Here is a 23113-nt window from a genome sequence, read left to right on the forward strand (position 1 = left end):
TGTGTGTGTGTGTGTGTGTGTGTGTGTGTGTGTATACTGTCTACAATGCATGTGTTTATGAGTATGTGACACACACACACACACACACACACACACACACACAGTGGTGGAAAACCGTGAGTCAGACTGTGAGGGGGGAAAGGGCTCAGACAGTGACAGGAGTTAAGCTATACTCTCTGGGAGAGGTGGGTCAGAGCAGTGTGTGGGGTATGGGGTGCTGAGTCCTGAAGCTGAGCCAGGGTCTGGGATACGATACGAGGGATGTCCACTGGCCAGCTGGGCAGCTGGGCAGCTTCTCATATACACAGGTCAGAGATTGGCACTTTAAACTTCCCTGTGCCAATCTCTGACCTGCGAAGAGAAGATTTTTATGGCTCTAGCAGAGATTCTCAACTCATTTAATTTCAAGGACCCCCAGTTTGACATGCATCAAGCCCAATTTATATTGTAAAATCAATGTTAATTTAACTCTGAGAGTGTACAAATGGAACCATTTGGTTCCATTTGTACAACTCTCAGAGTTACAGACCCATAAGGGTCCATTTGGTTCCAAACTATCATTTAGCAGTGGGGTCCCTCAAGGGCCCCTGGGGGTCCCCGGACCCCACTTTGGGAACCACTGGTATAAAGGACAACTTCATTTTTTGAGCGGTGCCAGTCCCAACAGTGACTTTGTGTGTGTATGTCTGTCTGAGCATGACCTAGTGACCCCTAGTGAGTAGTAAGGAAGGGTCTTTACAACCTTCCTGACACATACACAGTCACGCACGCACGCACGCACGCACACACACACACACACACACACACACACACACACACACACACACACACACACACACACACACAGGCCAGGGAGGAAGGCTTTCACAATATTGAGTGGGGGTGTCTTCTCTCACCCGTACAGTACAGTACGAATAGTACCAGTAATACAGTACAGTACGTATAGTTGTGCCGCTCAGTTCACAAAGGTGTGATTTTTTTCCTACTCGGTCTGTCTCATAGGATGGCTGTATGGGCAGTTCGGAAATCCGTCTTCCAGTGACATCATCAATGGGGAATCCAAGCTAATAGAAACTGCAGGCTTTCTATTCCTGAAAAGTTGCAATGCCTAATTTTAAATCTTGTTTAAAGAAAAAGCCTATAACGTTGATGTCACTGGTGGACAGGTTTCTGAACTGCCCACAGCCCTCCTATGAGACACAGATCGAGTAGAAAAAATGTGTGCTATTTTACATTAGTGAGGAGTCGAGACCAGTTATATGATATGAAGATAGGTTGAGAAGTGGTGAAGTGGTCCTTTAAGGTTTCGACTTCATGTTTCAACTATGAGCCCTAAACTGCGTTATTCTGATGCTGATACTGTTATGCTGCATTTTGTACGGAGCTGTGTGTGGCTGGGTATCTGGCTGGCTGGGTGCGTCTGAGCACGAAAACAGCATGGTTGTTTTTCACCACCTGTGCACAACCTAACACACACACATACACACACGCACATATTAACTGTATATATGATGATTTCGGGTGTCCCAGTACAGTACAGTACAGTACAGTGACAGTACAGTACAGTACAGTACAGTAAGAGAGGGACCCTCACACGGTAACTCTGTAATTTCTCAACCTGTCATTTTCCCTTTACCTTTTACCCTTTTAATTAAGTTTGAATTAAAAATAAAATGTAATTAAAAGTATTCCACAAATGCCAACACACAGCAAATAGAAATCATGTATTTTTTTAGATTAGAGATTTTGAGTTTATTTCAATCCTCATCAACAGACAGTATCACAAAGCCTTATCATGATGTAGTCTAATCCAACATTTATTTCTGGTCAATGTTGTGATCAATGTTTCATTTGTGGCATGGTGGCACTGTTCCCTCACAGTAAGATGCAGGTTCAAAACAGACCAGGGCCTGTCATGGCAGGTGGACTGATATGGAGAGACGTGCAGTTATTCATATTATGCAACAGTGACACAACAAGTAGAGTTGCCAAAATATCAATATAATTTTACAGTTGAAACTGAACACTCCCAGACTTTGTGAAAAGGGCCTGACACTGAAATCTCATCAAGAAGGCTACTAGTGTGCACTCTCAGTGCAGAATTTGTGTCACATTTTGAGTCACATGCACCTGTTCTTCTGAGTTTTCCTTGGTACACTATACACTACACTACAGTAACAGGCCAGGTGTGATTTAAATGATTGTCCTAACCTAACGGCTGGTTATGCTTACACAAAGGATTGTTCTGTAACTGATTGACCTACCTCTGATTTTGTTTGTTTTTCTTGGTCTACTTTTTTGTGTTGGGTGCACTTATATTATTATTATATATATATTGCTAATTTAGTGGGGAGGAGTATTGTGATTACCTGTCTAACCACTAGAGGGCGATGCAAGCCAACTTAGCCAAGGCATCTCCGTTATGTGACTGATCATGCGAGAACCAGAAAGCTCACGGTGGTCTTGGGTCTTGTAATTTGTATTGTTGTATTAAGTAAATGTTGGACGTATTAACCTACTTTTAAGGAGATACAACACGTACTCTCTTGTGAGCACCACGATTCTGACGGGAGGGGAAAACAATCACACAACAAAATGAACTTGAAGGTGTGTCTATGCTCATCTTCCAATATTATTACTATGGGTGCATTTTGATTCTTGCAATGCATTAGCCACTTTAAATTAAAGGCTTATTTTTTCTACAAGAGTGCCTTTGGTGACGTATTGTTGTAGTTGACAACTACAACAATACATAATGATTGATAACAGTAGTAATAATAATAATAATGTGGAAAAAGAGTGGAAGGAGCGCATCTCTGTTTGGCCAGAGTAAACTGAAATCTCCAACAGGTGCTCACTGGGTGAGGGTTACAGAATAGATGCAACAAAAAGATTTATACACTAGCCGATAATCGGGCAAGAATGTTTGATATTTGCTCTGCCCCGCTCCGATTATCCTGTAGTGTGTGCGCTATCAGATTTCAGATCGGCTAGTGTAAGGCCACCTGTACCTTAGAGTGACTTTGGTGACTTGGTCTTATCTTTTTGTTGCAACTTGCATCTATTCTGTAACCCTCACCCAGTGAGCACCTGTTGGAGATTTCTACTCTGGCCAAATTAACAGATGCGCTCCTTCCACTCTTTTTCCACATTATTATTATTATTACTACTGTTACAGTTGACAACTACAACAATACATAATGATTGATGACTGAGGAGAAACTGTGCCGCTGATGCTGTTCTCCTTGTAACTGAATCCCAAATTAGCGCGTCAATGAATTATTTAAATGAGAGCAAATATGTACATAATGGGATCCCGGAAGTGGATCCTGCTTCTGAGAGCAAGGGGGAGGGTGCCAGTTGTTGAAAACAACGGATCTACAAACCCACAACGCGCTGGTGACGCGGTGCGTTGTGCGCTTACAGCTCGTGCATTTCGGCGCGCGACACCGTCGTACGTCCAAGCAAGCATGAGACCTGAACTCTCAGACCACTGTGCACTGTTGCCATGTCTGCTTGTTATAAGCGATTTTGGGGCTTGTTTTTCTCCAAAGTTGCTTGCTGGTACAAAATATGCCTTGCCCAGAGGTGTCCCTGTTGAAGAGACATAAATCAGAAATCACCTGGCTAGACAAGTACATTCATTCATTCAGTCAGTATTAATATAATCCTCGATCTGTCTGGACTGGAGTCTAGCATTTTGTTTTAAAATGCAATTTTGGGTCTAGGGTGGGATCGCAGACTTGGATGTAAACACATCTGTACAATGTACATACTACATCTCTAAACTTCACTCGTCTTCCATCCAACAGGATTGTAGTGCTCCTTTAGTCAATCCTGGTTGCTTGTAAATATTTAAATCAAATTTGTACGATTTGTCACACACGTTTAATACCGCAGTGAAATTTGTTCTCCGCATTTGACCCATCTCTCGGTGAGCCACAGCCAAAGAGCAGTGAGCTGCAGCCATGCCGTGCTCTGGAATCATTTGATTAGTTGATTTGACCCTTCATATATACTCTAAGATTTGACCCCCCCATCCATCTTTGGAAAGAAAGATAGCCTGATGAAGGCCGCATATATAGGCCAAAACGTTGCTGTTTCCCTATATTAAAGTTTTTTCACTGCATTCTTTTTCATAATGTATAAGGACCCACCCCATGCCAGATTTATGTTAAAATGTTTTATTATTATTTATTATTATTATTATTATTATTATTATTATTATTATTATTATTATTATTATTATTATTATTATTATTATTATTTGGAAATTATTTTCAAATAGCTGATTTAACTTGCTCATTTGTGTGCTTCTTTTGGGCTTGTTCAAAGACCTGTTCGCTTATATCTGTGGCAAAATCTGGCAACACTGCTACCTTGGCGGGGGGGTGGATATACTCTAGGGGTGGATGGATGAGACGCACTGATCACAGTCATCATCACACACACACACACACACACACACACGGAGGAGAATGGGAAACGGAGACTCCAAACTCAACTTCAGAAAAGCAGTAATCCAACTCACAACCAAGACACAGGTTTGTTGTTAATATTTATATACAAACACGCACGTCCAAAAATATTGGACGCTTTTTAGATCGTGTGTTCATGGTCAGTCTTGTCTTATTTATTAAAGTTCGAGTGCCAGATGGTAGCCTTTTAAATTGCAGCCTGGATGGATGACGCGATAGTAGGATGAACTAAACAAGGTTGAATTTGAACGGAGCTTGAGTTTAGAGGTATTAGGCTATTTGTATTCTGAATTGTTTACTGGTTATGATGCCTTTTTTCTGTACATTATTATGTTTGTTGATAGGGGGATTCTCTTTGCCATTATTTGGAGCTGAGCTGACACGTAGAATCGTCCTATAGTCGAACCATGTCCTTCCTTGACCTTTTTACAGCTGCTGTTGAAACAGTATGATATGAAAGTATAGCCAATGTATTATGCTGAATGTACACTTAGTTAAATGATGTTTACAAACACAAACGTATGTTCACGAGCAGCCATGCAGGTGCATTTAAGGTGGACCATGATGCTGAAAAAAAAACTCAGTAATTCTAGATGCAGGCCTGAGATTTCTTTGTTTTGGATCGAGTTTATTACATTTTCAGATATTGTTATATAAAGTCTGGTTAAAGGGACACTTCACCCTTTTTGCAAAAAAAATAATATGTTAATGACGTTTAGAAGATTTAGAACACTCTTTATGTGTGTAATATATGTTTTAGATATTTTAGATTTTTAGCAGTGTTCATCATGTCACAGACACTGGTCTCACTTCCTTCCTGGACTACATGTTGTCTCAGTAAGACAGCCCTCCCACCTAAGCTGGATCCTTTCCAAGCAAAGAAGCAGCGACTCTACTCCGAGTCTCTCCCCCGTGACTGAACTTCTCACCCTTTTTTTTGTCTTGTCCCATTTATTGTATACCCAGCCTGTGGAAGCCACAGACAATGCCTTCTGGGACCAGTTCTGGGCCGACACCTCCACCACGGTCCACGACGTTTTTGCCCTCGTGCCCGGAGTCGAGATACGAGCCGTCAGAGAGGAATCTCCCTCAAATCTGGCAACCCTCTGCTATAAGGTATAATACTCATTGAAGGAATTCTCTACAGTGGGAGACTTGTTTGCCAGTAAAGTGCAGGAAGATATCGGATTTGCATGGCATGTGCCTCCGTTCACCCAATAGTCTTACTAGTGCAGTGGTTCTCAACATGTGGGTCGCGGCGCACAGAGGGTCCCCACCTGATTTTGTGGGGGTCCCCAGATGACAGCAAAGTGACAATTTAAGGACTTTGAATACCTTTTGAAATACTTCAACATGAAAAAAATACCATTATTGCATCAACAAACTATACTATAAAAACTGGTCAAACATTGGCCAACTTGTCAAATAATATAGAGACAAAAACAAAATGTTACGCCTCAACTCCCTACATTCCAAGTGCTTGTCAGGTTGGGGGGTCCCCGGTTCAAATTATCATATTTTGGGTGGGGGTCACGTCCTGAAAAGGTTTAGATTAGCACAACTGTACTAGCTGTTGTCTAGCCTTGGATACAGTCTGGGCAACAGCCAGGAATGCAGTTGTTTGTTGTTCCCACACCACAGGGTCTTGACTATATACACAGGGTAAAATGCCATACATGGTGTGTACAAATGTAACCAAGTGGACCTGTAAGGGTTCATTATGTTACAGTTGTGCACGCTCATAGTTCAAATTCACACTTGTGTGAAGTGAGGGGTCGCCCACTGTGGCTGCCACATGACGTCATGTTAACTTACACCGGGGCTCCACCGGGCGCGTCAGCGTCGCGTCTCCGTCACCGCCAGGGAATGTTCCCTTTTTAATCAATGAAGGGTGGCTCCACTGCCCGCGTTGTGTGACATTAACGCATGCATTAAAGTTGAACCGGTGCGTTTTTTGACGCACGCAACGGAGACGCAACACGTCCGGTGGAGCCCTGGCGTTAGGAGACATGAATGCAGTGTGTTATGTATAAAACGAAATAATTTACAAGATGTATTTATTGGCCACATGACGTATCACATCGTCATTTTGTGCTCTAAACAAACATTACAAGTCCATAGACTTGGCTGCCATATGATATGACGTAATTTCAAAATCCACTGAAGCATTGGAGGGAGGAGCTAGTGCCCCGCAAAAATGGATAAATTAACAGGAGGATTTGACTATGCAGTATGGTGGCTGAGTTTCTACACACTGTGGGATCAAGAAGTAAGCAGCGGTGGCCGAACGGTTTGCAGAGCGGTCTTGATACCGGAAGGTCGCCAGTTCGAATCCCCGGACCGGCACGTTAAAATGACCACCGCTGAAGTGCCCTTGAGCAAGGCATTGAACCCCTACCATGAAATGTTCTATGAGCAGGGTGTAGCTGTAAACAAGCATCTCGAGCTTAGTCCACTTCCCTGGGTAAACAAAGAACTTTGCTTTGCAGTATAGAGCAGGGGTGTTCTAAAGGTGGCCTTACACTAGCCGATAATCGGGCATTTTTGACGCTCGGGGTGCCCGACCGATCAAAGCGAGATCGGGATCGGCCCGATCAACATAAAGAATGTTTGATATTTGCTCTGCCCCGCTCCGATTATCCTGTAGTGTGTGGTGCTATCAGATTTCAGATTGAAAAAAATTGGCTAGTGTAAGGCCACCTTAAGTGCGGCCCATGGGCCAAATGCGGCCCTGGGACGAATTGTATACGGCCCACAGCTTCATACCTGAATAGAGGGTATGCGGCTATGAGCATGCATAAAATGAGTGTCAAAGTGAGTTTAACATTGTTTAATACAATCAGATAGGACTTTCTGTGTTCTTGGATGTATGGGATGTCACGGTCACGGACATACCCTACATTTTTACATTCAAGTTTTTTAACCTGGGCATTTCCCAGAGTATAATTTGTCAGTGTTCCTGACAGTGTTCCTTGTATTTCTTTCTTTCTTTTTTTCTTTTTATACCTTGCTCGTCTGGTTAAAGCGTAATGCTTTATCAGTGTGTCGTCCACAGTAACATTCTTTGTATTGAGTTGTGCTTTCATGTGAAATGTACCCATGCTGCAAACTGTTAATAAATCAATCAATCAATTACATTTGGTAATGTGAGAAAAGGCTGAGTTACACTTTTTTATTACTATTACTTTTTGTTCAAAGCACACACAAAAAGACCAAAGACCAGGATAAAACCAGAAAAAAGACTTGTTTACATCAGGGTCCTCCATTTTCAATTCATCATAAATGCATAAAGTCAGTTTAATGTTGTTTAACGTCGTTTAATGCAACCAGATAGGACTTTTCTGTTTGGCTGTAGTTTGAAAGTAGTTTTTTGCCACTCAGTAGGCGTTCGCGCATAACTTCTGGGTATGATGATGATGTCACGCGCGTACCCACTATATAGCCTATAGTGAAAAGAATATTTGGAAGAATGCTACCAAGTATAATACAGCATTAAATGCATAACAAAAGTGAATATAAATGCACGCTATGTTATATTATGTATGTTTACAGTACGCTACATTATTACAGACGGTGCAAGACAAGACTTTTTCAAATGTATTGATACCAAAGACTCCACACATTAAAATCAATCAAAAATGTTAAATTCACTTCTCCAAAAGTGTTCAAATACAACCAAATAGCCGTATGTGAACGTCTCAGAACATATTTGGGCAGTTTTAAATGTGATTTAAACACAGAATGGCACATTGTATTACAAGCTTGAGTCATATACAGCTGACAGAGCGAACCCAATGATCAGGTTACCTCTTCCTTCAACACGTTATGTAATTACATGAACTACCAGAATCTAGTAACTAGATGAAATCATTCAAACAGTGACATCCCCCTGCTTCTTTCTTTCAGTGCTCGCTCCATTGTTTACTGCCTATCGTGTTGCTAACTGTTGTTCCTGTTCTGTCTATAGAAGTGTCTATTTGTACGTCTCTAAATGTTTTGATGATTTGAACATGGTGGACCCTATTGGAAACGAGTGTAATGCTTAATTGGGTCGTCCACTCACAGTTAACAGCCTTTGTATTGAGTTTGTGCTTGAAATGTACTGTAATTCTGCAAACTGTTAATACATTCTTCAATCAATCAATCAATCAATCAATTCTCCGTTCCAAGGCAGTAGAAAAGTTGGTCCAGGGAGCAGAGTCTGGAATTCCTTCGGAGAAGGAGAAGGAGATCATCCTGAACTGCACACGGCTCCTCACGCGCGTCCTGCCGTACATCTTTGAGGACGCAGACTGGAGAGGCTTCTTCTGGTCCAGTGTTCCCGGGGCTGGTAGATCTGGGGTAAGAAGACCAGCCCTGAAACGTGACTGTCATAATAAAAGGAATCCCCAGGAAAAAAAAGGCTTTTTATTGGAACAATACGGAATGCACAGGTGCTAATACCCGCCCGTGCAAAGTTCTAACATCCGCGGCCCCGGGGGTGAGCAATGATTTGACCGTCAGGACAGAAGTGTAATGGATCAGTCAAACCAAGAACATAGCAAAATCAATTGACTCGCAAGGGTCCATTAACGATTGACTCGCTTCCCCCAGTACAGTATGTGGCCTTCTGTTCCCTGCAGCTGAAGGGACGTGAAAATAATTGATTTACTTTTATGTGAGCAATTATACCAGATTTCATTACTCACGGCAATAATATTAAATTAATTGATGACTAGACACTATACTAGGTCACATAGGATTGGTTAAAATACGAAAACAAACTGTATTTGTGTGCGTGCTCAGCTGCTGTCAGTATTTTCTTTTATTGATGTTGCTAGTAAACAAATGGCACCTGTTTTTTAAGTTCTTATCTCAAAAACCACATCCATTCTTTATTCATTTACTTTAAATTGGTAGAACTGTTTCTTCTTGTAGTCAGGCTTATTGTATCATATTGACATTTGGAGCGTCTCCTGCAAAATAAGATGAGGCTTGTGTTTTCCCACATGACATGACATATTTCTGCTGCACATCACAGACTTAGGGTATTTGTTGCAAGTGGTATTTGTTTGATCGAGTTAACCACCTTCAACCCTTTGCAATGTCATTATAGATAAAATATGGTCAATATACAAGCTCAGTGTGTCGCATATTTTCACTGAGACACCATCACATGGCAAATCAAGGTTCAAGGTTCTTTATTATTAGTCTCCTGAGGAAGAAATTTGTCTTAGACAAAGGGCCCGCATGAGCAAGAGAAGATGAGAAATAGGGCTTAAGTGGTTAATTATCAGACGACTATTAAAATGAATTGTAGCATTTACACCTAATTATGTTGCTACTAGTTGTGTTACCTTCTATTGACGACCTGAAAGCAGCAGATACATTCTATTCATCCTCTGTCTGTCGACAACGTAGTTCTCTGTCGGCACCTGTTTCAGCAGTTTGATGATCTAAGGGTCCGTGCCATTTGAGAGCCTCAGTTGTGAATCGGTAGGAAGTGGCTGTGTTGTCTGGGCATCTCAAAATGTTCTCACACTTTGAAAGCTATGGGTGTAAAATTGAGACCAATGCAGAGATCTCAATCTCTCCCCCCCCCCCCCCCCCCCCCCCGGCACATAATCTGTAAAATCCTGAATATTAATTTAACTGAATGTGTAAGGTCCATTCTTTCAGGGTTACATTGAGACACAGGATTTCGCAGTGTATTTGGCCACATGGGTCTCCTGTTACCTAGTCTACAGGGGACCACGGTGCTCTGAACACTGCCCATATTGTGTCTCTCACTCCTCCTGGCCAGTGGTTGAATTAGGGACGTATTAAATAACCCCTAATTAAAGTGCGAGTGAGGTAAATTACAGAGCTGTATTTGGGAATGAGCAAAGGGGTTATACCTCATTGGGCAATGGTGTCGCATGTAAAAAATGGCCACTCAAAAATGCACTTGATCATTGTGATCATTTTCACCTACAGTAGGCATATAGAGGGTATTGGACATGCTTAAAGTGAGTGGCAAATCGAGTTTAACGTTGTTCAATGCAACCAGATAAGACCTTTGATTGTATATGGGATGTCAAGGCCAGAAAGTATATATTTTCTTGCCTTTCGGTAGGTTTTCCGCATTCCGGGTAAGATGATGATGTCACGCGCATACCCTCTTCTATAATATAATGACATGCCCAAAATAAGGGTGGTTAATGTTATGGAATTGTGTGCCAGCGTTGGGTTGTTATGATGGTCAAATGATTCCCGAGCGCGGCGCACGCTGCGGCTCACCGCTCCTTGGCTGTGGCTCACCGCTCCAAGAGATGGGTCAAATGCGGAGAACAAATTTCACTGCGGTAACGTGTGTGACAAATCGTACGACTTTGACTTTGACTTTGGTGTGTTGTGTAATGGCTCTGCAGGAAGTTTCTCAAATACTGTCGTTACAAACTGATAAAAAAAAATGCTTGATTGCTTGGGTAATAAAATAAAGAATGCTGTCTTATGTGTTTAAAAACCTTTAACTATTTTAACCTGTTGTGTTTCAGTGTTTGGATGAAAGTGACGACGACGGAGCGCGGCCCCTGGCCGAGTCCCTCCTACTGGCCATAGCGGACCTCCTCTTCTGTCCAGACTTCACCGTCCAGAGCCACAGGAAGGGCAGCGCAGTGAGTGCACTTTTCCTATGGCAGACTCTCAAATTCAACCTAGCTTTTCGCCCCCGGGTGGGAGGGGCTGGAAGGAGCGCCATGGCTTGTGATTGGGTGAGACGGGCAGTGGGGTAGGGTAGGGAGCCAAGCTCAATATTAAGTATTGAGTTTTGATGAATTGGGACGGTATGATGATGATGATATTTGATTATAAGCTGGGGCATGACATATTTAGTTCCGCTACGCTAGCCGTTGGGCTCTAAAGCCCAAACCACACCAAAGGGTTGGGTCGGGATAAAACGTTTTTTAAGGTCAACCACACCAATGCAACTCCTTGCAACTCAATGAGTTGTATTGGTGTGGTTTACCTTAAAAAACATTTTTGGTTTGGGCTTTAGGATATAATGTTGTTCGTTCTCAAATTACTGTCTGGATCGCCATGACATTTGCTCTGCGCTTCCCAAATGGTGGCCCCTATACTGAATGTGTTGACCCCATGACCTTTCAAGCACCACTATTAGGCTGGCATAGACATCAAGGCTAAAGAAGAGTGGGGCACATGGGAGCCCAGGAGGAGTGCTCAAAGGCGGTTAGACAGAATGGGGAGAGTCAGTCCCTGCTGATGGTGGTTCTAAGACCTCCATGTGATGCATGCATGGCTATGCATTAAACTACTAGGTAAAATCGACAAAGTGTCCCTTAACTTCTCCCCCCTCCTTGGGTGAAGCTGAAAACCCCCTGTGGTATCAAATGAAATATGCTCCCTGGAGGAATCCCTACCAATGCTGGCAGGGGTTTCTTTTATTTCTTCCACTTTCATTCCCAGAGCACAGCTAGGGCTCTTGATGGCAGTATTACAGGTATGTTGGTTCGGCACAGATGGGTGGGGGTAGCAAGCAGGCTTTTAGAATTGTTTTTGTTCATTGCTTCGATTGATCTAAAAACGGTGTTGTTACACAGAAGACAGCATGCGTGTGTGTACATTGGTTTAGCCTCTAAGCTATGTCAATGTCAATATGCTCAATGTGTTGTGTTAATGTAGAGCAGGCATTATGGTAGAGTGGTCCTCCTTCACACACAACGTCTTGAGCCGTCGGCCACAGTTAATGAGTGACTCCACTGAGTCTCCTACTGTGCAAGGCACAGGAGTGGCCCACGGCCATGTTTGTCAACTGGGCTGAGGACAGGAGGGTGGACGCGTCTTATCCGCACTAAGCAAACACCTGTGGATGTGTAGTGTGAGAGAAAACAAACGGCTGCCCCAACAGCTAGGGTTCTAGCTGCCTCTAACTGCCACCGCCCGCCCGGCACTCACAGTCACCGTAGGAACAAAAATGTCACACTTAATGGAGCATGTGTGAAACTGAGTCATAGAGGCTGGAAAATGGCCAGGGGCTGTTATTTGTCCCCATGGTACATACACACACACACACACACACACACACACGCACACGCACACGCACAAGCACACACACACACACACAGAGTTAATGGATGCATGCTGTGAATTCTCTGGGCCTCCTTGAATGCGTATTCAGGACGGGAACCCCTTTTGGTGTTTTTACCCTTCAGAACAGGAACTCCTTTTGGGGTTCTTGTTTCAGATAGGGCCCTTTTATGTGCAAGTCGATGGCACAGTGCCCTTTTACTGTCAGAGCTACAGCAGCACCATGTCGAGTGTATTCAAATAGCTGTAGTTATCTCTGCTGAGGTGTCATACCGTACGTGGAGATTGTCAACATAATCCACTCATTGAATCACATGGTAGGAGTAAGTGTTAACACTGCCTCGGTTTATGGCACAGTCCTCGGTGTTAATTTGAGTCTAAGAGTGAACAAATGTTACGTTTGGTTAGATTTTTACTCTCGCTGCAGTTAACCTTCAGATGTTACTGACTGTGTAGTGTCAGTGTGTATTCTATTTTTGCAGTGTGGCTGTGTGTATGTGGACAACTGGACACTTTAATTCAGGAATACTCATCTATTATTAGTGCGGCTGCCAACCATTGTGAATGATGAAACCTGTACTGTACTGTACTGTACTGTACTGTACTGTACTGTACTGTACTGTACTGTACTGTACTGTACTGTACTGTACTGTACTGTACTGTACTGTACTGTACACAGTACAAAATCTAGGGTGTTCATTTAAATTTGGGTGTAAAGATTCGCGCTTAAGGGTCCCTGTAATGTACATACTACATTATATTACTGTGTACCCATTTGCCCTCCTTCCCCAGTAGCAAAAACACTTACTACTTACATTTGACTGCAAGTACCACAATGCATCAGTCACTCATTGAGGACAAATATTAGTGCTTTTTTAAAAAAAATCCTTGTAGCAGTTTTTGTATTGACCTATTGTACTTTCGTTTGAAATTACATACTGTGAATACAATTTTCAATCAAACAAACCTTTTGCAACAGGACACAGAGGACATGGCGTCCCTAGACAGCTGTGAGTACATCTGGGAGGCTGGGGTTGGCTTCGCGCAGGCGCCACCATTCAACTACCTGCATGACCTCCACAGGTAAAGGACTCTCCTTTTCTACACTCATTTTCTTTCTTTTCCACTTGTCCTTCTTTCTGTTCTTGTTGTTTCATCATACAGCTCCGACTGATGTTTTTTTTTCCTGTTTCCAGATCAGAGCTTCTGAAATTGCTTCTTACCTGTTTTTCGGAGGCCATGTACCTGCCCCCTTCCTCCGACAGCAAGACCCTCAACCCCTGGGTCAGCTTCTTCTGTTCCTCGGACAACAGGTAACACACACACACACACGCTCACTCACGCATGTTTGCCTCATAACACAATGCACTTAAGTGCATTAACCATTTAAGCCCTCTGTACAGCTGAATTAGCAGGGTTATTGTTACACGTTTTCACTATTTTGAAAATATTTGAAGAAATGTGTTCCAACATTTTTGAACACTTTTTGAAACAAGAAAATTCTACAATCTTTTAAATTCTTTATATTTTTTAAATGAATGACATACCCAAAACAAGGACGGCAGGTAGAAAGTGGAAACTGTGATAACTTCTGTGTCAGTGCTGCTGGAGAGAGACCTACTTCTCCGACAACACATGCATACATGCATGTGTTGTCGGACACCGAACCTCGACCTCTCTTTCGTCCCTTTCACCTCCCCACCGTCCAGACACGCCCTGCCTCTGTTCACGTCGCTGCTCAACGTGGTGTGTGCGTACGACCCGGTGGGCCTGGGCATCCCGTACAACCACCTGATGTTCTCCGACCAACGGGAGCAGCTGGTGGAGCAGGCCATCCAGATCCTCATCGTCACCCTGGAGCAGGAGGCCGGCAGCTCGTCCGCCAGCGCGGCGCTGCAGGCCATGACCGCTGCCTCGGCCTCTCCCTCTACCACAGTGGAGGACCAGGAGGAGGTAAACCATGAGGTTTCTGGTTTTGAATTATTATTATTTCAAAACATTAAAAAAAAAACATTCCCCCAAAAAAGCTAAACTATCTTCATAGACAAATCTAAGAAATTCCATATATTTGAACAAAGGAAGTAGTGGATATAGCCGATCTACAAGCTCACAACGTGGTGCGACGCGCGGTGAGCGTAGTGGCGGGAGCATATATCTCCTGTTTCTGTATAGCGTGAGGCTATAGCGTGATGTACAAGTAAGTGCACCCCTGGAACATGACGCTAGTGTGCCGCAGCCAGGGGCTTACCCCCAATCCAACCCTTGATGCCGAGTGCCAAGCAGAGAGGCATTGGGTCCCATTTTTATAGTCTTTGGTATGACCCGGCCGGCGATTGAACCCCGACCTCCCAGTCTCAGGGCGGACACTCTTAACCACAAGGCCACTGAGCTGTGTACTGCCGGTACTGATCACATACAGTAGTAAAGAGCTGTGTACTGCCGGTACTGATCACATAAAGTAGTAAAGAGCTGTGTACTGCCGGTACTGATCACATACAGTAGTAAAGGCGAAGAAGATAAAAAAGTATCCTCCCCTATATTCAGTATACTCTATATACTATATAAAGATCTGACCCTGATTTTACTTCTATTTTCATATCCTGTACTATTTATTTTTGCTACTGTATATCCAGTATTATCTGGTTGTCATATTGTTATTTTATTGTTGGCGGTCCGCAGAGGATGCCACACCAATATTTCGCTGTTTGTACTGTGACAAATAAAACCTCTTGAAACCACATTCCGTTTTGACATTTTAATTCCTGTCTTTGCTCTTTTTTAACAGCCTGCTGCACCTGATAATCTTTTTGTAAATTACCTGTCCAGGATACACAGAGAGGAGGTAAGATATGGCTGACCAATTACAGTAGCTTTAAGTTTGAATAAGTGCCATTAGATATAGCATACAGTGTAAGATAATAAGATGACAAAGACCAAGTTTCATCTCTGATGTTTGTGTTTGTAGGATTTTAGCTTTGTCCTAAAAGGCCTAGGGAGGCTGCTGAACAACCCCCTGGTGCAGACGTACCTGCCCCATTCTACCAAGAAGATCAACTTCCACCAAGAGATGCTCATTCTTTTCTGGAAACTCTGTGACTTCAACAAGGTGTGAACTGAAGACGGGTTCACTTTGAACTTTAGTGTGGTCATTCAAGAAGATTCAGACTTACCACATTAACCCTGGCGTCCATATTTTGGGCAATTCTTTAATTTAAAAAAAAAACACATCTACAAGCTCACAATGTGTCGAGGCACAATATGAGCTTGTAGATTTTCATTGGCTATTTTCACAATTTGTTATACAACTAAATATGAAGGACTCATATTTAGATTCTAGGATGGTGTTGAGGGGTATGGCACTTTCTCCCTCATTTCTTGTAAAACAAGTGCTTATGTGTCATTCTTTGTCACATCCAGCTCACTACTGACAAGAATTCATGCATCATTTCATTAATTATAGTGTTATTCTTTTGTGAGACTACTGTGACTCATGAGTCATGATGGAAGAGCGGAACAGCTGTGCTTGGATGATGCTCATTTTCTCCTCGAACCCAGTTCCATCTGGACTTAGGGAAAGTTAGCCAAATTTGTGTCCAATCTGCAAAATAAATGCTTGCCAATAGCTTTCTTCACATAATGTGTTCATGAAGGTGTCTACTGTCTACTATAACCTCTGAATTTGTTCCAAGCCAACTCCCTTGGGAAACTTTGGGACAGCTGCTGAAAGTTGGTGTACCATTAACAACCTATAGCCTATGCAGGCAAAATGTACAAAATTCCACTCTGCTTTAAGTAGCATGTGACGGGTAAAACTGGGGTTTTTCATGATTCTGAATCCATTGCAAGCATTTGTTTTGCACTAAAAACACTCACGTCCATCATCACAAATGCGATCCTCACATTTGGAAAAGTTGATATGGCCGTTTTTAGATCAAGGAGGCCTGATGCAATCTTTATAGTGCAATGTGAATAGCTATTTAATCATCGCTATTCTCTCCTCCATGTGGTGATGAGCACAAGCAAAAAATAAGGAATTGTTTCATGTGAAACAAAGGAAAAAAATAAAAGTGTAAGCTTAAATTATGCCAAGCGGTTATTATGTACACATTATGGACTTTTAATCCAAATGGAACAATGTGTGTTTCAGAAATTCCTGTTCTTTGTGCTGAAGAGCAGTGACGTGTTGGAGATGTTGGTTCCAATCCTGTTTTACCTGAACGAAGCCAGGACAGACCAATGTGAGTCATAACAAACTACTGTATGTTGTGTGAACCCGAGTGTGTGCTCTTCTGTGTTTCTTAAAGCCACAATCCATTTTTTTCTTTTTATAAAATTACATTTGAACAATTCTGTATGGTGGAGACTGAATGTCCCGATCAATATTTTTTGTTCCTGATCCGATTCCGATCATTTCATTTTGAGTGTCTGCTGATACCGATTTTTGCAAATCCGATATTTATATTTTGATACATGAACACTATCACAATAGTACAATATCCCAAATCACAGACAATATCCAGTCTAATATCATGATATATTGATACTAGGGATGATTGGATCGGGACAACCCTACTTCTAGGGCTTCTACTGACCCACCCTCACTGCCCTTCCAGCCAATAGCATTCGTTTACTGTTGCTTTTTGGGACTGGAAGATGGTGGAGTTGAATTCGCCAAAAAAGTGGCTTGGTCTGTAGAAAGTAACCAATGGGGGCCCCCTAGTCTTTATGATACTGCCAGTTGTCGCATGCATTGGTGTGTGTTTTTTGACGGTTGTAAAAATGTATGTTTGCAAATAGGGATGTTCTGATCAATTTTCTTTTGCTCCTGATCCGATTCTGATCATTTGATTTAGAGTTTATGTTATTCTACTACAGCAGGCCTTTGTGTTTGTGTCCTTCTGTAGCTCGTGTTGGTCTCATGCACATCGGTGTGTTCATACTACTGCTGCTGAGCGGGGAGAGGAACTTTGGCGTGCGCCTGAACAAGCCTTACACCGTCCGAGTCCCGATGGACATCCCTGTGTTCACAGGCACCCACGCGGACCTGCTCATCGTGGTGAGTGAGTCCCCCCCTCGCATGACATTCGGGGGGGACTTCTGTGAATGAATATTTCATCCCACTGAAGGCACGACTCACTCACTGTCTTTGTCTGTGAATTCATATTCCATCCCACTGAAAGGTTGACTCATCCTTTGGCTCCATTTTGTTCTTCATTAGATCTTCCACAAGATCATAACAAGCGGACACCAGCGCCTGCAGCCCCTTTTTGACTGCTTGCTCACTATAATTGTGAATGGTGGGTGAAACGCCGAATACTGTATCGCCCCCTGTTGAGTGAATGTGGAAGCTACAGTGTCTGTAATACAATAATAGATATTATTGGCTGAGAAGTCTGACAAACTAGGTTTAAATGACAATTCTGTTACCGTCAGCCGTTGTTTCATGCTGGGATGTGCTTGGCTTCCTATTTTGTGAACAGTATCACCTTATCTGAAGAGTCTGTCCATGGTGGCAGCCAACAAACTTCTTCACCTTCTGGAAGCCTTCTCTACCAGCTGGTTCCTCTTCAGCTCTTCCCAGAATCACCACCTGGTCTTCTTCCTGCTTGAGGTCTTCAACAACATTATCCAATATCAGTTTGATGGTGAGAACAGAGATGGTGTACTTAAACACTTTTAATCGTCTTTATAGGCAGAATTTACTGATCTGCAAGCTCATTAAAAGTGGGTTTACGTAAGTGGCTATATGGATCCAATGCATTATATGTGTCATTCTTTTCACAATTATTGTAATTTGAACCAATTAGATATTGCAGGATATGACTTCGACCGGATTATACATTTTGTTAATCTGCTATAACTTCTATTTTGTGCCCTTACAGGTAACTGCAACCTGGTGTATGCCATAATCCGCAAACGTACCCTCTTCCACCAGTTGGCCAACCTGCCCTCTGACAAGGCGTCCATTCAGAAGGCCTTACAGAGGAAGAAAAGGGGTGCACCCAGCATATCCAGGACCACCTCTGCGGAAAATATATCCGCGGAGGGTTCCACACCTGCTGTGCCCACTGAGCCAGGCACACTCAAAACCAGTCTTGAGGCCACTCCAGGTATGAATTATATTTTTTCTGCTCTCATGTCAGACTATGCAACTTCTTTTTACTATCTGACTGACTGGTAGAATTGTCGTTTGTCTTTCATATTTTATTCTATCTATAATGTTTCTTCTACATTAAGGAAGCTGCAAGTACAATAATTGAACTGGTAAATCATGCATTTATGTAGCACTTTTATCCAAAGCGCTTTACATAGATTGTGCATTAGATTCACCCATTCACACACACATTCATACACCGATGGCGGAGGAAACCATGCAAGGCAAACTAACTCTGGGGGAGCCCGGGATCGAATTGGGAAACTCACAGTTTTCCCATCCAGCTGTTCTACCGGCCACTCTACCCCTGAGCCACTGCCGCCCCTCAACTGCCTGCAATATTGTGGCAACTGTATGCATGTGACAATACAGTTGGGTGCCACCGATATTGTCCCTTATCATTTGACCCATTTAGGCCTGACCTCAAAATTTAAAAAAATCCTTCTAAATCCTCCAGTTTTCTGAAATAAATATTTTCACGATTTTTCAAAAATAGCAGACCTACAAGCTCGTAGCACGCCACTCGGTGGCGCGCTATGAGCTTGTAGATCTGCTATTTTTCAATAGCTAAATTATAACAATGTTTAAAACACCAAAAGGGGTTCCCGCCCAAAATGGGTTAACTGTCCTTTTGCGCAGATCACGCAAACCTCAGCAAAAAGAAAAGGACAATATCGATGGCCTCCAACTGTAAATAAGAACCACCTTCGTGAACACCTTGAACACTGTCGTTTAGGAATTGACAAGCTGACAGAGAAGTCCCAGGTGTGTGGAGATGGCACCATGGTTGCTGTCCAGCAGGATAATCCACAGACCTCCTTGGACAGTAGTGGCATCACAGCAGACAGCAGTGGCATCACAGGAGACAGCAGTGGCCTCACAGGAGACAGCGATACAGAGTCCATTATAGACAGAGATGATGAGGTGAAGGCCAGAGAATCTCTTTTTTTCCTTCTTCTTGTACGTGGGATTTTGTTTTGTTTGAATTGTTAACGGCAAACTGCTTTTCTGTTCAGATTTTTCATACAGATTCAGAAAAACCAAGGAGTCGACTGCCAAGCCTGTCAACCGCAAAATGGAGTGCTGCTCCGGACTGGGTAAGGCCAACCTTTAATTTTATTTTTGTCCATCTTTGCATCTGTGTTTATTTTCAAGATTTCTTTCTAAGTGGTTTCTTGCATAATTTTCTGCTGTGCTGTGTTGCATGTTTTCAGGTAATGTCCTGGAAGACAAGGCTTCCTCTACAGACCATAATGCGGGTGCTTCAAGTTCTCGTTCCTCAGGTGGAGAAAATCTGCATAGACAAGTAAGATGTTCATGTTGTACAGCTTTGCATTTCAACTTTCAAAAGGGAAAATAGATTATACTTAGATCGGGCGTGTCGAATGTTTTGATTGGAGCGTGGTCTGTGTCATTCTCAGGGGCTTAACGGATGAGTCTGAAATCCTGAAATTCCTTCAGCACGGCACACTAGTGGGTCTCCTGCCAGTCCCCCATCCCATCCTCATCAGGAAGTACCAGTCCAATGACGGCACTGCCATGTGGTTCCGTACCTACATGTGGGGAGTTATCTATCTACGGTAAGCATATTGGTAAAGAAGCAGTTGCGGTACGTGTAGAGATGACATAAAGAAAATCTCCCTGTGTCGTCACTATTTTTTGGGATCCTTGACATGAAATAGCTTGAGACCACTGATATAGAAACATAGGTTTTTCAGGAAACTTTTAGAAAACATTTGTAGAATCTGGTCTCAGGTCTTAACCCATTTTGGGTGGGAACCCCTTTTGGTGTTAGCCAAAAGATCTGCTGACGACTAACGACAAAAGACATTTTTTTAATCTGATCGGGTTAATGGGTTATGGCAATAAGCATATTATTATTTTTTAAATGACATTATTTTCTCTTTGACTCTTGTTGTGATAGGAACGTGGATCCCCCAATCTGGTATGACACTGACGTGAGACTCTTTGAGATTCAGAGGATTTAGACCAATCTCGCCCGTGGGATCTAAATCTACTTTCTTGACGGGAAGCAAAGACTGCATTAAGAATTCAGAGGAAGATTTCACAATCTGCCATCAAACAAGCATTGACTCTCTTTTTTGCCAACACTCAGAGTTCAGAACCGGACAGAAGAATAGTGACAACAATAACAAATGTTTGTTGTCTGAACTGTATGAAACTGTACGAGTACTGTAAAAACAAAGGAATGCCAAATGAACTGTACAATCTTTAGATGCTAAGTTAAAATATAAAATCTATTAAAAATATATTTTTACAGTTTTTGCCAATAAGTACTTCTTGTCACATAAGTTGCATAAGGTTTACATACAGCTTTCTTTGAGTGCTTTGCCTCCGACAACTGTTTGAAACAGACAGTCAGAGCAGCCATGGCAGCAGAATTAAGAAGGCTTTGCATCTTTTCTATAAGGGAACCCTGGCCTTTCCTAATGAACTGCCACCAGAGATCTATGAAAGCACACAAACATGATGAATATGTGAATAAGGTTTTGTATTCAGTCAGATAAAAAATGTTGATAGCATTTTAGATGGGCAGAGGGAAAAAAGGAAAAAAATGAAGGAAATATTGTCTTGTAACATATGAAGGCATACAATAAATGATTGTGAAGTATGATATACAGTACAGTCTGATTTGGATTTTGTTACTGGGGCAAATGTGTGATACATTTTTTGACGAAATGCGTGATTAACCTTTTCTGTATTTGGGACGTCCCAAATACAGAAAAGGTAACCAAGGGTCCTGAAAGGGGCTATGGAGAACATATACCCTCTTATTCTGAGATAGATAATTATGCTGATAAAAATAGCATTTGTATGGATTAGGGAAGTGCTGGGTTGCTCTCTTAGTGATGTTTTACCATCCCATTCTTGGCCAGCAGGTGGTACTGATGTGTTCCTCTCCAGAAGTTGCCACTTGCATTTCTACAGATGCCTTTTTCTACTGCGGCTTTGGAACAGTTGTTAATTTTGTCATAGTAACAGAAGTAGCCTTCAACTTTCTGATTGGCCGGGACCTAAACCTGCCCTCCTCTGATTGGCCGGGCCCTAAACCTGCCCTCTTCTGATTGGCCGGGCCCAAAAACCTGCCTCTTCTGATTGGCCGGGACCTAAACCTGCCCTCTTCTGATTGGCCGGGCCCAAAAACCTGCCCTCTTCTGATTGGCCGGGACCTAAACCTGCCCTCTTCTGATTGGCCGGGCTCAAAAACCTGCCCTTTTCTGATTGTCCGGGCCCAAAAACCTGCCCTCTTCTGATTGGCCGGGCCCCAAAACCAGCCCTCTTCTGATTGGCCGGGCCCTAAACCTGCCCTCTTCTGATTGGCCGGGCCCAAAAACCTGCCCTTTTCTGACTTCCCAAAACAAACTGGTCAGACTACTACTTGGCCTCACTCCCCGAACCCATCTCACCCCTGCCCACTTTGACACTAGGCTGGAATGGCTAAGGGTTGACGACAGAGTACAGCATCTTGCAATGGGTCTGGTCCACAAGATTCAATACACCACCAAGATACCCATGTACCTGTCTACTTCCTTAATGTCAACGAAGTCCACACCCACAACACCAGAGGGGGTTCAACAAACCACGTGCAACCCAGATTTGGCACAAACAAGGGACTAAATTAATTTCGCTCCTATGCCACCAAAATGTGGAACGCCCTACCAACAGTCATTGACTCCTTCAAAACTGCTCTCAAAGGGCACCTACGGATGGTTGCAATTTGAAACTGGCCCCCGTAAAATCTGAATCCCCCACCCACCCCTTTTCCCCCTCACTGTATATATATTTTTTACCTCCTATGATGATTTCCTGTTTTTGTCTATAGTGTATATTCGTATGTCTCTAAATGTTTTGATGAATTGAAAATGGTGGGCCCTATTGTAAACAAGTGTAATGTTTTATGGTGTCGTCCAAACAACAGTTTTTGTATTGAGTTGTACTTGAAATATACTGTAATTCTGCAAACTGTCAATAAATACTTCAATCAATCAATGTTAAATAATGCTGCAAAACTGTTTCAGTTGGGACCAGTGGACATGGACATTTGGGGGGGGTATAAAGCATTATTCTCTGCTCACAATAACGGAAGGAACAATCCTGTTTGTTTGTTTTTTGGTGGGCACTGGTGACCAAAACGATGATGAAAGCAAAAAAGGAAATACAAAATCAAATTCCCACAGCCTTTTCTTTGAATAGTTGTGTGTGAAACCTGTAGTAGGCTATTTGGCTGGAGCTTATGCAATATCACATAAGTAAAACCCATACATTAATCACAATCAATTTACTGTTGTCTTCTTGTACTTCCTAGTATGATTTATCTTATCTACTCTGCATGTTCCACGCTCTATTTATGGATATTATATCTGTATTGTCCCACACAGCAGTTACAGTCTAGATG

General features: G+C 42.7%; 1 protein-coding gene across 1 annotated transcript; it reads left to right on the top strand.

Moving 5' to 3' along the window:
• The first annotated feature begins 4405 nt into the window (after positions 1–4405).
• Positions 4406–21338, top strand: hid1b (HID1 domain containing b). The gene is made up of 19 exons (XM_079491844.1): positions 4406–4544; positions 5445–5594; positions 8649–8819; positions 10994–11113; positions 13522–13625; positions 13739–13855; positions 14252–14495; positions 15328–15384; positions 15508–15648; positions 16690–16780; positions 17447–17598; positions 17761–17839; positions 18023–18187; positions 18425–18652; positions 19433–19620; positions 19713–19793; positions 19911–20002; positions 20118–20276; positions 20621–21338. Exons 1-19 carry the CDS (start codon positions 4479–4481, stop codon positions 20682–20684), a joined length of 2469 nt encoding a protein of 822 aa, XP_079347970.1. The 5' UTR covers positions 4406–4478; the 3' UTR covers positions 20685–21338.
• The last annotated feature ends 1775 nt before the right edge of the window (positions 21339–23113 follow it).

Source organism: Electrona antarctica (genome assembly GCF_951216825.1).
Source record: "Electrona antarctica genome assembly, chromosome: 22".
Lineage (NCBI taxonomy): Eukaryota > Metazoa > Chordata > Actinopteri > Myctophiformes > Myctophidae > Electrona > Electrona antarctica.